Source organism: Pristis pectinata, chromosome 29 (genome assembly GCF_009764475.1).
Source record: "Pristis pectinata isolate sPriPec2 chromosome 29, sPriPec2.1.pri, whole genome shotgun sequence".
Lineage (NCBI taxonomy): Eukaryota > Metazoa > Chordata > Chondrichthyes > Rhinopristiformes > Pristidae > Pristis > Pristis pectinata.
Window position 1 is genome coordinate 9,773,521 of NC_067433.1, and position 14,581 is coordinate 9,788,101.

Sequence of the window (14,581 nt, forward strand, 5' to 3'; positions counted from 1 at the left end):
TTCTCTCTTCTCCCCCCTTCCATTGGGCAGATGATACAAAAGCTTGAAAACACACATCACCAGGCTCAAGGACAGCTTCTATCCCACTGTTATCTTGAACGGACCTCTTGTATGATAAAGATGAACTCTTGATCTCTCAATCTACTTCGTCATGGCCCTTGCACCTTATTGTCTACCTGCGCTGCACTTCCTATGTAACTGTGACACTGTATTCTGCATTCTGTTATTGCTTTTCCCTTTATACTCCCTTGATATACTTATGTTTTGGAATGATCTGTATGGATGGCATGCAAAAGGTTTTTCACTGTATCTCGGCATAAACCAATTATCAGTAGTCTAGGTGTGATAGAGAGAGTCAGAATACAAATATACCAACCACTAAAGCTGATTTGGTCTTCAATGTCACATTGCTGTTTGAGGGAGTTGCTGTACACCAATTAGTTGCTTCATTTCCTACAATAGTGTCCTTCAAATAGTGTCCTTAGTAACACCTCTGTATCAGCCAATGAGGTGACCAAGTGGGCTAACAACAAACAGTTGGTTGTACAGCCGAAAACATCAATTTAGTCAGTAAAGCATCTATCAAAAGAGTAAGGTAAACAGAAGATACAAAAGAAGTCCAAACAGGAAATCTTCACAGAAATGCAGTAAGTGGAGAGTAGCCACAGATTCTTCACAACAATATAGTTGCACTCTTGACTACTCGGTCATAATCTCTCTTCCAGGAAACGCAGCTCACTTTAAACTTACTTCATAGGCTAAAAAGAAAAAATGTGAAAGGCACTGTATAATGACAGGTCTTTTCGTCAGCGTTTCAGAAGACATGAATAAATATGGAGAATGGGCAAGTAATTGGTAAATGAAGCTCAGCAGGCAAATGTTTTAGTAGGGAGAATACTTATTACTTGCAAGTGGGAGTATAGGTGGAGTGCAGAGAGACAGAGAGACCTCAGAGTACAAATACACCCATGGTTAAAGGTTGGGCCACAAAGAAAGCAAACTAAGAACCAGAGTCCACTTCCAGAGGGATGGAGTGGAAACGCAGCAAAGTTCTGCTGAACTTGTCTGAACAAGGTTCACCACAGCTACAGCAACTGCTGAGGGAGTGAATTGAATTGCTGGTGGTACTTAACAGAGAAGCTGTGTTGGCTACTTTGGGTGAGATGGGGAGGAAGGGGAGCAGGGAAGGGGGTGGGGAGGCGGGCAATGTTCAGGGTTGACGTATTTATATTTAACTTCCTGTCACAAACAAAAGGTTAAATCAACATGACCTTTACTAGTCGCCTAGATTGCTAAATAATTTATGTAGTTGACTCAATCACAGGCCACATTTGTTCTGTGGGCTCGTCTAATCATGTCCCTCATTTAGATTCGAACTCGCACCTGTTCAGCAATTAACATCGCAGAATTTGTGCTTAAATGCCAGTTTTGCTTGACATTTGCAATATTTCCAATTAGTTTTGTACCTGAGTAATTATACGGGGTTATTACCACCTATCAGACAGAGCACCGGGCAATTCCCCACACTTCAATCTTTTTCTCCCTGAATATTTGTGCAAAGTGTTTGATCGGTCTTGTGTGGGTTTTGTTTAATTTCCGCCCCTTCACAAAATTCCATCCTGTACACCTCCCAGTAGGCAAGGAAACTGATAATTTGCTGCAATTTGCCTTAATGTACTGAGTTCTTTGTTTGATAACTGACACTGTAAAATCTGGCCAGGCGATCATGCTTGGAGATACAATGCTCACCGATGCCTCTGTGAGTGAAAGCTCTGCAGGCTCTGGTACAGGTTCTATGCAATGACTCAGTCTTATAGCACAGAAGGAGGCCATTTGGCCCATCCTAGCTGCGCCAGCCCTCTGAAAGAGCAATCCAATGAGTCCCACTCTGTGTTTCCAGTGAAGTTCCAAAATGGTTTGGAAAACGTCTACTGAATCGGATTCCGACACCTTGTAAGGCATTGCCTTTGAGATCAAAACATGAAAGGTTTCTCCTCATTTCCCCTCTGGTTCCCTTGTCAATTAAATGCATGTCCTTTGGCCAAAGAAGATACCTGATAATTAAAGCCCTGCTTAAACTAAAGGATGAACTTTAAAAATTGCAGAGTTGCAGACAAAATTGTGGAAAAGTAATGGTGCATTTTACTATTTGCAGTAATTTGTAATCACACAGCACAGACACAGACCCTTCAGCCCACCATGTCCATCCTATCACGTACCCACCTACACTAATCCTATCTACCAACACTTGGTCAGTCGCCTTCTTTGTTTTGGCAATTCAACTACTCATTGAGATACCCAGTAAATGTTGTGAGAGTCTCTGCCTCCCCACCCCCGGGCAGAGTGTTCCTGATTCCAACCACCCTTCGTATGTCAGTAGATATATTTGCTTCAAAGTAAAACTACTTATAATATTTTTTAAACACATTTGAATCATTCCATTAAGTGGCTTCTGTGAACTTCTGTTTGCTATCGGCACACATGCCTTGGTGCTCTGCAGTTTGCAACTCCAATCCAGCGATGTAATTGGATCGGTTCAAGGGGTCGGCTGCTAAAACAGGTGAGTCTGGAGTCTAGGATTGGGTGGTTGAGGGGGAGGGGGTGTCAGAGACCCCAGGAGTGAGGGGGAGGAAAGGCTGAGAGGATGATCAACAAGCTCGGGCGTGATGGAGAAAGAGGGCAGGACCCAGCAGCGGCTGAGAGGCAGGTCAGTTACCCCGAGAGCGGCAAGATAGAGGTCAGAGAACCCAGGAAAGGTTCCTGGAGACTCCAGGAGTGATGGAAAGGGAAGTCATAAACCCCAGGAGCATCAGAGGGGAAAATCAGAGAGCCAGGGATCAGGAGCCAGTGTGATTGGCTCATCCAGTCCATCGTGATAGAGACCTGGTACTGCAGAATCCTCAATATCACAATTCAGGTCGGGGATTACATCTGCGATCACGTGTATTAACAGAATCAAGAGATATGGAGAGAGAGCATTGAGGGAGACGACCAGCCATGGATGTGGGACAGACTCAAAGGGCCAAATGGCCCACATGCTCCTAGTTCTTATGTTCTTCAATCCCTCATCAATCCCCTCTGTTCCAAAGGGAGCAGACCCAGCCTGTCCAGTCTCTGCACTTTACTCAGTCCCTCCGTCATTCTAATGCAGTTGAACAGCCTCACTGGTGTGTTATGTGGAGGAGCTGGGAGTTCGACTCCAACCAGCAGATGAGAGAGGTTCACAGGAGAGGGGGGACAAGACTGAGGAGAGCAAGAGAGAGAGAGAAACAGGGGAGAGAGAGAAAGAGACTGAGGAGAGAGAGAGAGACTGAGGAGAGAGAGAGAGAGACTGAGGAGAGAGAGAAGTTTTGTGGAGCCACTTAAGGGTATGGAAAGATGTAATGAGATGGACAGGTTAATAAATAACATCCAGCGGTGGATACGTTAAAGGCTCTGTGAACATCGGCGAGGAGTGCGGCATGGTGGCAGAGTGGTTCGTGCTGCTGTCTTACAGCTCCAAAAAGCTGGGTTCGATTCTCACCTCGGGGGCTGTCTGTGTGGAGTTTGTACGTTCTCTCCGTGACTGCGTGGGTTTCCCCTGGGTGCTCCGGTTTCCTCCCACATCCCAAACACATGCGGGTTGGTGGGTTATTTGGCAGCTGTAGGTGGTTGGAGAATCAGGGAGCAGCTGATGCACATGGGAGGTAACAAGTGGGACAGGTGGTAGTGCTCTGGAAGCTGGCATAGACTTGATGGGCAGAATGTCCTCCACTTCCTCCTCCCTTGTGAGCAGTATGAAATAAGGAGGGAGAGGGATGTGCTGAGGGGTCGGTCACCACATTCAACACGTGTGGGTCTGCAGATCCCTCCAGACGCAGTGATGTTATAAATATCCAGACTTCCCCTACATTTGCAGACGCTGGAATCAGGAGCAGCAAACCATCTGCTGGAGGAACTCAGCGGGTCGAGCAGCATCTTTTGGGGGGTGGGGGGTGGGGTAGGAATTGTCAATGTTTTGGGTCCCGATGCAGGGTTTTGACCCGAAACGTCGACAATTCCTTTCCTCCCTCAGATACTGTTTGACCCACTGAGTTCCTCCAGCAGAGAAATAAAGGACTGCAGATGCTGGAATCTAAATGAAAAACACAGTGATGCTGCCTGGCCTGCTGAGTTCCTCCAGCATCATTGTGAGTTCCTCCAGCAAATTGTTTGTTGTTACCCCTGCGTACAATTGGGGTGAAATTCAAAGGCTCCTAACCCTCCATTTCTCCCGCTCCAAGTGGGTTTAGGAGAGTTACATCCATCAGGTCAAGGATGATACATCAGAAGACATAATCCCAACCTGACTGGGCTTCCTACCTCAGATCCATGTTTGTACGTGGAAGTGGGCAGAGTATCCAGGCATGCACACACACAAGCAACAGCAATTTATTCCCATTTTCTCCTCCTTGCCCTGAAGGTGCTTATTGATTCTCAATGACGGACTTCAACGCTCTCATTTGGTCCCCCTCCTGCCTGTGAGCTGCAGACTCCTGCACAAAGGAAATCCAGGCTTGTGCTACAGATGGAGTGCAACACTAGCAAATTATTTGCTGAGATTCAACCCAACCCCAAGGTTGATGCAGTCAATCCCATGGTTGTATTTAAAGTTATTATTGATGCTTTCCATCGATCAACATAAATCAGGTGATCTGAGTTTTGTCATCTTGCTGTATGTGGGAGCTTGCTGTGTGTGAATTACCAGCCAACATTCTCCACATCAGCAAAGTCACTACACTCCAAGACAACATCATTGGCTGTAAAAACACTTTGGGATGTCCCAAGATCACAAAGGGAGCTGCAGAAGTTATTTTACTTCTTTAACTGAGGAAAACGTATCACAGCCAATCCTGACCATGATCTGTCCTGGTGCGAATGCATACACACACAGGCACACATGTACCCACATGTGCATGAACACACACACATGCATTAATGCATGCACATATGCACACAACCACACACAGATGTGCACACAAGCGTGCACACACTTTAGCACACACACACAAACAGCTTGTGCATTCACAGAAAGCCACAAGTGCATGCAGACACATTAAAATGTACAAAGAAACACTTACACCCCTTCACACGTAAAGAACATGCACACTCACGTGGAAAAACACATGCATTGACACACACTTGGACATACACACTCGTGCACAAACGTATACTCGCTCACGTGTGCACACACATGACAGTGAATGGACAACGACTGACAGGGAGAACCCCGACTCTTTTCCCAACCCACTGCAGCCCAATCAGCACAGACAAACCACGAAAGCCCTCACTGCCCTCCAACTGAGACTTGCCCACACAGCTCGACCTGGAGAACAACACCAGCGACCTTTTTGCCTGTAGGTCCTAAAGCTCCATCAAGTGGTGTCTTTACTGCTTAAGCCAACAAGGGAAGCTGGAACAAACAGACTCGAAGGAAATTACACGCTGGAAATCTAAACTACAAGTTTGTTAACCAGCACACAATATACCTACACTTTAATATTTTAATGTTTGTACAAGGGATAATGTGTTGTTGAAAACTAGATTCTGAATGTTATACTCAATATTCTCATTCCACTTTATAACAGTCAGATGTTTAGTGATTCAAGCCATATTTCTGAAGAGAGAAATTTAAGCCACTTGGCCCGGGAAACACAGGAATTTGTTTTCATTAATCTTTGCCACAATGAATTTTGCTCTATTTAGTATGTTTGAGCTTCAGTGATGAATAGCTTGCCAATGCGTGCCAATCTCATCTGGTTCATGTTATTCATTCTGGCAATGCCCACAGGAATTGGTTGATGCAGAAACACAGGTGAAGGCCTGAGGGCCCAGCAGCACATGATACCACCAAGGCTTCGAGTGCAGGAGGCCAGAGGAGGTAGCTCATGGGGGTTAAGTGCCAGCCTTGGGCTTTAAAGGCAGACTGCATGAGAGAGAGCCCTGAGAACAGGGGGTAAGGTTCCTCCTTCCCTTACTCGTTTATCTGGACGGCTAGCATGGCCACCATTTATTACCCATCTCTGATTGCCCTTAAGCTAGTGGTGAGCCGCCCTCTTGAACCACTGCATCTGTCCAGTGAAGGTACCCCCTCCCAAAGTGCTGTTGTGGAGGGGGTTCCAGAAATTAGACCCTTTGATGAAGAAGGCACATGGATACATTCCCAAGTCAGGGTCGTGTGACTTGGAGGGTAACCTGCAAGTGGTGGTGTTCAAGTTGACTATATTATCCTGGATATCTTCCCTGCTCTTTAAGATGGCGACAGCAAATTGTTCATACCCTACTGAGCAAACAGGGCCTCTGATTAGTATACCCTCTAAAAGGATGGTGCCGTGCTCTCTCGGTTCAAGTCTCTGGAGTGGGACTCGAACTGAGAACTCTCTGACTCAGCCATGAGAGAACCAGAGCTGGAGGACTGAATGAAGTGTGAACTGACTTCTCAACTCTAAGTGGGGCCAATCAGGCAAACGTGAGGCATGGGTTGGCAGCGACAAGTGGTCTAATGGTGTTACACAGCTGAAAATTGGCAAAACATTATTCATGTTAAATGGCATTCACCCTAAATAAAACCCAATCCTGTGGTGGCTTTGCAGTGTAATGACGATTTGCAGAAACACATTTGGGTACACTTCGAGCACTGAGCTCCAATTCACGAAAATCCTGGCATTCCCAGGTTCTGCAGTCAAGCAGTTAATGGACTGGTAGAAAGTCAAACAGAGTTCCTTGTTTTTCTTAAATGATGTATTGTGTTGGGTCAGATTTTCTTGTTGACAGTAATTCTCATGGGATTCCTCAAAAAATATTCGGAAAACTTTATTTCAGGCATTTCCCAGCGTTCACTTTGAGCGGGGAGACATCTGGTTATTTCATTTCCCAACTGGAAAGAGTTGGGGTTGACTCTTGCCTTAATGGCAGCATTGGTTAATCTCAAATCCAGCTACAGGGAAGTGGGGCTTGGCTTCTGGCTTGTCCAAGAAAGCTCCTCATGTACAAAAATGTAAGCGTGAAACACGATCATCGAGTTCCGCAGGATGAACAATGTGTTTTCAGTTAAAATGCATGAACAGAAAATATCAAGGATTGTGCGGACAAACACTTTTTTAAATTGTCTGGGCTAATGGTGGTTTTGCGTAATAAGGGTTTAGATTGCTAATTGCTAAAACCACATGAGTTACCATGTAGCATTAACCCTTTGGCCCCACTAAGTTCACTTTGTTCCCTAACCAGAAACCCATTACTTACCAAAACACCCTTACAGGATACACTTGTTAATGGTTTACAGACACACTCGTGGCTTTCTGCATAGCCGACAGCTCTTGACAATTTGTGGTTGGCCACGGTGCTATCACTCACTTCTGACTCTAAAACCTGTGGGTTTAAGGCTCCTTCTGGAGCCGAGTGCAAACACTTAAGTTGAACATAGAACATTACAGCACAGTACAGGTCCTTCGGCCCACAATGTTGTGCCGACATTTTATCCTGCTCTAAGATCTATCTAACCCTTCCCTCCCACATAGCCCTCCATTTCTCTATCATTCATGTAGTCTATCTAAGAGTCTTTTAAATGTCCCTAATGTAACTGCCCCCACAACTTCTGCAGGCAGTGTGTTCCACGCATCCATTGCTCTCTGTGTAAAAAAAATTTACCACTGACATCCCCCTTATATCTTCCTCCAATCGCCTTAAAATTATGTCCCCTCGTGTTAGCCATTTTCACCCTGGGAAAAAGTCTCTGACTGTCCACTCGATCTATGCCTCTTATCATCTTGTACATCTCCATCAAGTTACCTCTCATCCTCCTTCTCTCCAAAGAGAAAAGCCCTCGCTCACTCAACCTATCCTCATAAGACATTTATAAGTGGGCTATAAACCTGGAACTGGAGTTTGGGTTAGGCTTGATGCCTCTTTTTTAACCAAGACAGACTCTTTGTGCACTGTTCACTTTCTAAGATTCTACTGACACCCTGTCTGCTCTCATATGCAAGACTACTTTGAAGGAACCCAGAAGAGATCCATGCTGATCTGTCCAACACATGTTCCTGGTTCAGCTCTCGTGAAGCAGCATACTATATGATCATCATCATGTTCTTGTCTGTAGGGACTTGCAACATACATTTCTAACATGACAACAGCACCAACACAAATATTTCATTAGCTATATTGGAAGGGACAATATAAAGGCAAGCTTCCCCTCAAGAGGGTTGTAGAGTGGTGCAGTGGGTCGAGCAGCTGCCTCACAATTCCTATGACCCAAGTTCAATCCTGATCTCAGGCACAGTCTGTGTGGAGTTGACACATTCTCTCTGTACCCGCGTGGGTTTCCTCTGGTTTCCTCCTGCATCCCAAAAACGTGCAGGTTGGTAGGTCAATTGGCTGCTGTAAACTGCCCCAAGTGTACAAGAGGGGTAGAATTTAGGGGGTAGTTGACAAACATGTAGGGAGAATAAAATGTAGTAGGATAGAATTAGTGTAAAAATTGGTTCTTGAAGGTCAGCATGAACTCAGTGGGCCAAAGGGCCAGTTTCCACTCTGTAGACAAGAGCTGAGGCCAACTGACTCAGCACAAGCAACTGGTCCTGGGGTGTTCATGCCCCAATGCTCTAGGGAGCAGCAGTGAGTCAGTGGGATGCGTTTCTGCTTGATCACCAATCATTAAAAAAGATGAGGCTGTTGGTAACTGTTTTAAAGCAGCACCTCCTCCCTAGACTTAAGATGGCCTTCTGGCCTGCAACACCCAGGAATCTTCCCATACATTGAAAACATGATCCTTTGCCAGTCACAGGACAGTGACCAGTTTTCAGTGTGAAATGTGTGTATCCCATGGATGCTTCCCCCCCCGTGAGATCCTTCAAGAGGATAGAGAATGGTGGAGCAGATATGAGAGGTTGAGTGGCCTTCGTCTGTTGTACTTCTGCTGGCCTTAGAGAGGTGCTGCCTCAAGAAGGCAACATCCATCAAAGATCCCCACCTTCTGGGCCATGCCATCTTCTCGCGGCTTCCATCGGGCAGGAGGTACAGAAGCCTGAAGTCCCACACCACCAGGTTCAGGAACAGCTACTTCTCTTCAACCATTCAGTTCTTGAACCAACCTGCACAACCCTAATCACTGCCTCAGTACAGCAACACTATGACCACTTTGCACTACAAGGGAGACACAAGAGATTCTGTAGCTGCTGGAATCTGGAGCAACACACACAAAATGCCAGAGGAACTCAGCAGGTCAGGCAGCATCTATGGAGGGGAATAAGCAGTCAACGTTTTAGGTCGAGGCATGTCATCAGATGATGAAGGGCCTCGACCCAAAACATCGACTGTTTATTTCCCTCCATGGATGCTGCCTGACCTGCTGAGTTCCTCTAGCATGTTGTGTGTGTTTCACTGCAATGGACTTTGTTTATTTTTGTTCTTGTAAAAATTGTGTATAATTTATGTTTAATTTATGTTTTTCTTGCAAGTACTGCTTATCTGATGCTATGCGCCAGTTTTTCATTGCACCTGTGCATACATGTACTTGTGTATATGACAATAAACTCAACTTTGACTTTGTTCTTTGTTCCTGGAAATAGATACCCCCTTCAACTAATTGCTGAGGGTACCTGTCCAAGATTTAGCTGCCAGTCTGATTGACAGTCCATTCTACCCTGCCCCCACCAAAGTTGCCTCCCTCCACAGCAGATACCATCAACAGGATGCAATGCAGCAAGTCTTTAAGGCTTCTTTGATAGGACTTCAAGTCGTAGAATCACACAGCACGGAAAAAGGCCCTTCAATCCACTGTGTCCACGCCAACCATCAACCACCCATTTACACTGATCCTACACTCATCTCATTTTATTCTCCCCACATTCTCATCAACTCCCCCCAGATTCTCCCACTCAGCTGCACTCTTGGAGCTATTTACTGTGCCCAAGTGACCTGTCAACCTTTGGAATGCAGGAGAAAACCCACAGGGTCACAGGGAGAACACAGAAACCACACAGACAGCACCAGAGGTTGGTATTGAACCCGGGTCACCGGAGCTGTGAGGTAGCAGCTCTACCAGCTGCGCCACTGTTCATTACTTCTCGTACCTGTGTATTTTACCTCTTAGAAAGGCAAGGGCAGCAGATTCCTGGGAATTCCCTGCATCTGCTGGTAGGTATAAGGAAATAGAAAGGGCAGAATTCATTGGTAGGAATTACTTATAGACACCAAATAATAGTTGTAATAATGGGCATGGCACAAATCAAGAATTTGGAGCTACGTGTGACGGGTGCATGAGGGACTTTAATCTACAATGTAACTCGGGCAGGGCAGAGTCATAAGGAGAAGGATAAGTTCATGGAATATTTTCTACCTCGATATGTTGAGGAACCAAACACAAAGATGACTACAGACATTCCCCAGGTTACAACAGGGTTGTGTTCCTGAGAATCATCCGTAACCCAAAGTGGTCGTAAGTCAGAAATGAACAAATGTGGGAGAGGATCACAGGAACAGCGGTGACAGGAAAGTGAGCAGACGTGGGAAAAATGGCCACCAGCTGGCCTCACTGACTCAGTGAGTGAGCGAATGAGTCTGCTCAGTGCTCCCAGCTTGACCCAGGCGCAGGGGAAGGGGGATGCCGACGCAGGCATGTAGAAATGCTCCATTCCCACTCAACAGAAGATACCTGCAGCAGCTGGCAAATCCATCCCCATCCGTCCTGCTGGTCTCCCAAGCACTCGCTCGTACGTGCGGGGTCCAAAAGTCAGGCGTTCATTAACCCAGGGTGGGCCTGTATTTTAGATCCTATCTTGTGCAGTGAGAAAGGGGTTAATTTATCGTGTCACTGTGTCTAAATCCTGGAACTCCACTCTGACAGCGCTGTGGGAGCACCCTCACCACACATACTGCAGTGATTCAAGGAGGTGTCTCACCGCCACAGTCTCAAGGGCAATGAGGGACGGGCAGTAAATGCTGGCCTTGCCGGTGATGCAATGAATATACTTAAGCCAAACCACACACAAAATGCTGGAGGAAGTCAGCAGGTCAGGCAGCACCTATGGAGGGGAATGAGCAGTCAACGTTCTGGGCTGAGACCCTTCATCAGGACTGGAAAGGAAGAGGGCCCAAGCCAGAATAAAAGGGTGGGTGGGGGGGGGAGAGGGGGAGGAGCACCAGCAGGCGGGTGGGCGGGTGGTAGGTGAGTCCAGGTGAGGGGGGGGGGAGGAAGATGTGGGGGAGAAGTGGGGATGGGGTGGGGGGGGGAAGACTGGGAATGATGTGAGAAGCTGGAACGTGGAAGAGGCAAAGAGCTGAACATAATGGAATCTGATAGGAGAGGACAGTGGACCGTGGAATAAAGGGGAGGAATAAAGGAGAATTAAGGCAAAGTTTGGACCCATGGGGTGGTCTGTAGATTCAACCTTCCTTGGCAGACTGTGTTAGAGTTGATCATTGGCTTCAAGTATCCCTGATATGACCTCCATAGCCTAAAATCTCTCTCAATATGTTTTCCTTGCATTTTAAACAATGCAAGTGGGAAAATACAAGCACAATATCCAAATGAGCACATTGCCTGGGGTTGTGCACATCTGAACATATCTAACATTTATGAGTATTTCCCAAGTTGCTTGTGCCTGTGAGATTCAATGGTTCATGTGCTCATGGACAGAAGAGTCCACATGATCCTCGACTCTGAAGGCAGTTTATAGTTAGTCATTGAAGAACAAGGTGAAAAGACTTCCTGGCCAGTTTGAGAAGGCACAGAACTTTGAATCCTGCTGTGTTATCAGTAATGGCTGCCGAATGTTAACACCACGTTAAGTAAATTCAGTCGTCGGTGGTTGCATTGCCTGAGTGCCAAGTTGCAGATTCCATGCATCGTTGGTGCTACCTGGCCCATGCTGGGGCAACAATGATTTACATCTCACCTGATGTGCCTTTCACCCAGGGGAACACAATGCCACAGCGAGACTCACTGTCTCACAGCTCCAGCGACCCTGGTTCACTCCTGACCTCCAATGCCGTCCATATGGAGTTCGTGAACACATGGCTTTCCCCCGGGTGCTCCGGTTTCCTCCCACATCCCAAAGTCATTGGGTTGGTCAGTTAATTGGCTGCTGCAAGTTTCCCCCAGTGTGTAGGTGAGTGGTAGGATGTTGGCAGAGTTATGGGAATGTGGGGAGAATAAAATAGGTTAATGTCGGATTAGTGTAAGTGGGCGCTTGATGGTCGACACAGCCTCGGACCGAAGGGCCTGTTTCTGTGCTATACGACTTAATGACATCAGCCAAGTTAAGGTCACTGCTGTTAACCACAAGTTGACACAGGAGCCACTGTTCCCCAGATTTTATATCATTGGAGATCCAACTTGGGTTGGCCATTCAGGGTGGGACTTCTTTGTATCCAACAAGTATCCCAAACATCTCACAGACTCGGGGAATTCCACGAAAAACTTGTAATCCATGATCATAGTCAACTGGATGTGTGTTGGTGAATGGCAAATTCAGCCTCAACACTACCCAGGTTCTTCTTTAATTTTAATTTATTAATTCATTCTTTACCAGTGCAATTGCAAAGTCAGCATTTATTTTCCATCCCTAACCACCCGTGTGATTTGCTCGGCCATTTCCGAGGGCAGCTGAGAGCTACGTGCTGTGGGTCTGGTGTCACATATAGGGGAAAGATAACCAGTTTTGTTCCTCAAGGAACTTCGACGAACCAGAAGGATTTTTGTGACAACACAGCGACTTCATGGTCATAGTTACTTGGTCTACAACTTTAACTTGCTCTCACTGGGTTTTTGAACTCACATCTTTAGATCTTTACTCCGAACCTATGGAACAGCTTTTTTCCCTTTAGTTCCCAGTTCTGATGACGGGTCCCAGACCTGAAGTTTTAACTGTTTCTCTTTCCACAGATGCTGCCTGACCTGCTGAGTGTTTCCAGCATTTTCTGGTCTTGTTTCAGATTTCCAGCATCTGCAGTTTTATTTTATTTTAATTTACCATGGAATAACAAACTCATTGACATAACCCACAACCCAATACACCCATAACGAGCCATTTCATTGAGTCAACCAAGGAGCTTTCCCTTTGCTCTCAATCTACAGTTTCACACAGCAAAAGAACCATTACCTCTGGGAACCTTCCAGCTAAAGGAAAAAGGATTACAACAGGCAAACAAGTCGATCACGTGGCCTCATACAGGGGACTATGAGCTCTGAACCATCTGCTTTGAGGCAACTCTAATGAGCAAGTTAGCAGCAACAACACAGGAAGGAGTTCTAATAACTAACAATTGTCTAGCGAGCTGCTGCCTTCAGCGAGTTTTACTGGCTTGGGGCAAAAAAAAAAGTTGGAAGCCTCGTTGGATGGAACACAAGTTCATTGAGCAGTCTACCAAGTCTTGTCACTTATGTTTAATCAGAACAATGTTTTAAAAATTCCATGGCTGAAGGCATCCCTTTTTTTTCTCAACTTATATACCAACTGGTTGACTTGGCATTCACTCCCATTAGTAAAGGGAGTATGACAAGATACTTTGGCGTATCCTCACCAAGTGGAACCATTCTAACCAAGTGAAGTTAATGCCATCATAATTACCAGAAACAACCCAAAATGCTTACTGTTTCTGTCTTCACAGAAGCTGCCTGACTTGCTGAGTATTTACAGAATCCTCTGATTGTGTCAGATTTCTGGCCAATGCAATTTTTTTTTAAATGGTTTGACCAACAAGGACATCTTTCACAGGGCTTTTTTACCCTGTAATGTGTTACCGTGCTGCCTTATCCTTGGGTCTTTGCTGCAGACACCAGTTATCGGGCACCATTTCCCCCATGACTGTTGCACTTTGTGCCAACCTTACCATCACCGGCAACTCGCCCTCCCCGCTGCCGAGAGTCAACCCTCACCACAGGTCGACAACGCAAGGGGAAGCACCAAAGCATCCCGCCCGCCCCCACATCCCCACCACTCCTCCAGCTTTCCAGGCAAGGATTCAAACATTTCACTTGGGTGGGATTGTGGAACACCATTTCCTACCTGTCAATGATGACAGGGTCCGACGGAGTCTCGTTCCTGTTGCCACAGCTCTTCTTCTCACAACAGCGGCTAGGAGGAAGCAGAGAGAGAAGTCAGTGCAACCAGAACCCAGCACCGTTGCTGGAGGAAGGGAACCTCTTGGTAAAGCACAAGGGGACAGCTCGAGGCCACTGCTGACGTTACTCCTCATTTTTTTTTTCCGTGGCAAGCTTTACTTATGACTTGCAAACCCAGCAATGTGTTTCGTCTCTTGCCACATGCTCTGCTGATTATACACTGTGCATTCATCACATAGGGGAGAGTGCAATATACAGTACAATGTAACCGCATTCTGTTCCTGCTTTCCCTTGTACCACCTCAATGCACTGCTGCAATAAAATGATCTGTACAGATGGCATGCAAAACAAAGACTTTTCACTGTAAATGTGACAATAATAAACCAATTTACCAATCTTTAACTTCTTGCTCTACTTTCGGGAAAGGGATAGATAAGATAGAGGCAGGAAGGTTGTTTCCACTGGTAGGTGAGACCAGAACCAGGGGACATAGCCTCAAGA

General features: G+C 46.2%; 1 protein-coding gene across 1 annotated transcript in view; it reads right to left on the reverse strand.

Moving 5' to 3' along the window:
- Window positions 1-14,581, reverse strand: part of LOC127584198 (transcription factor COE2-like) — a 246,838-nt gene that overhangs the window by 203,360 nt on the left and 28,897 nt on the right. The window contains exon 6 of the mRNA XM_052040789.1: window positions 14,025-14,093. Within this exon, the coding sequence (XP_051896749.1) occupies window positions 14,025-14,093 (69 nt within the window). The remainder of the gene's footprint in view (window positions 1-14,024; window positions 14,094-14,581) is intronic.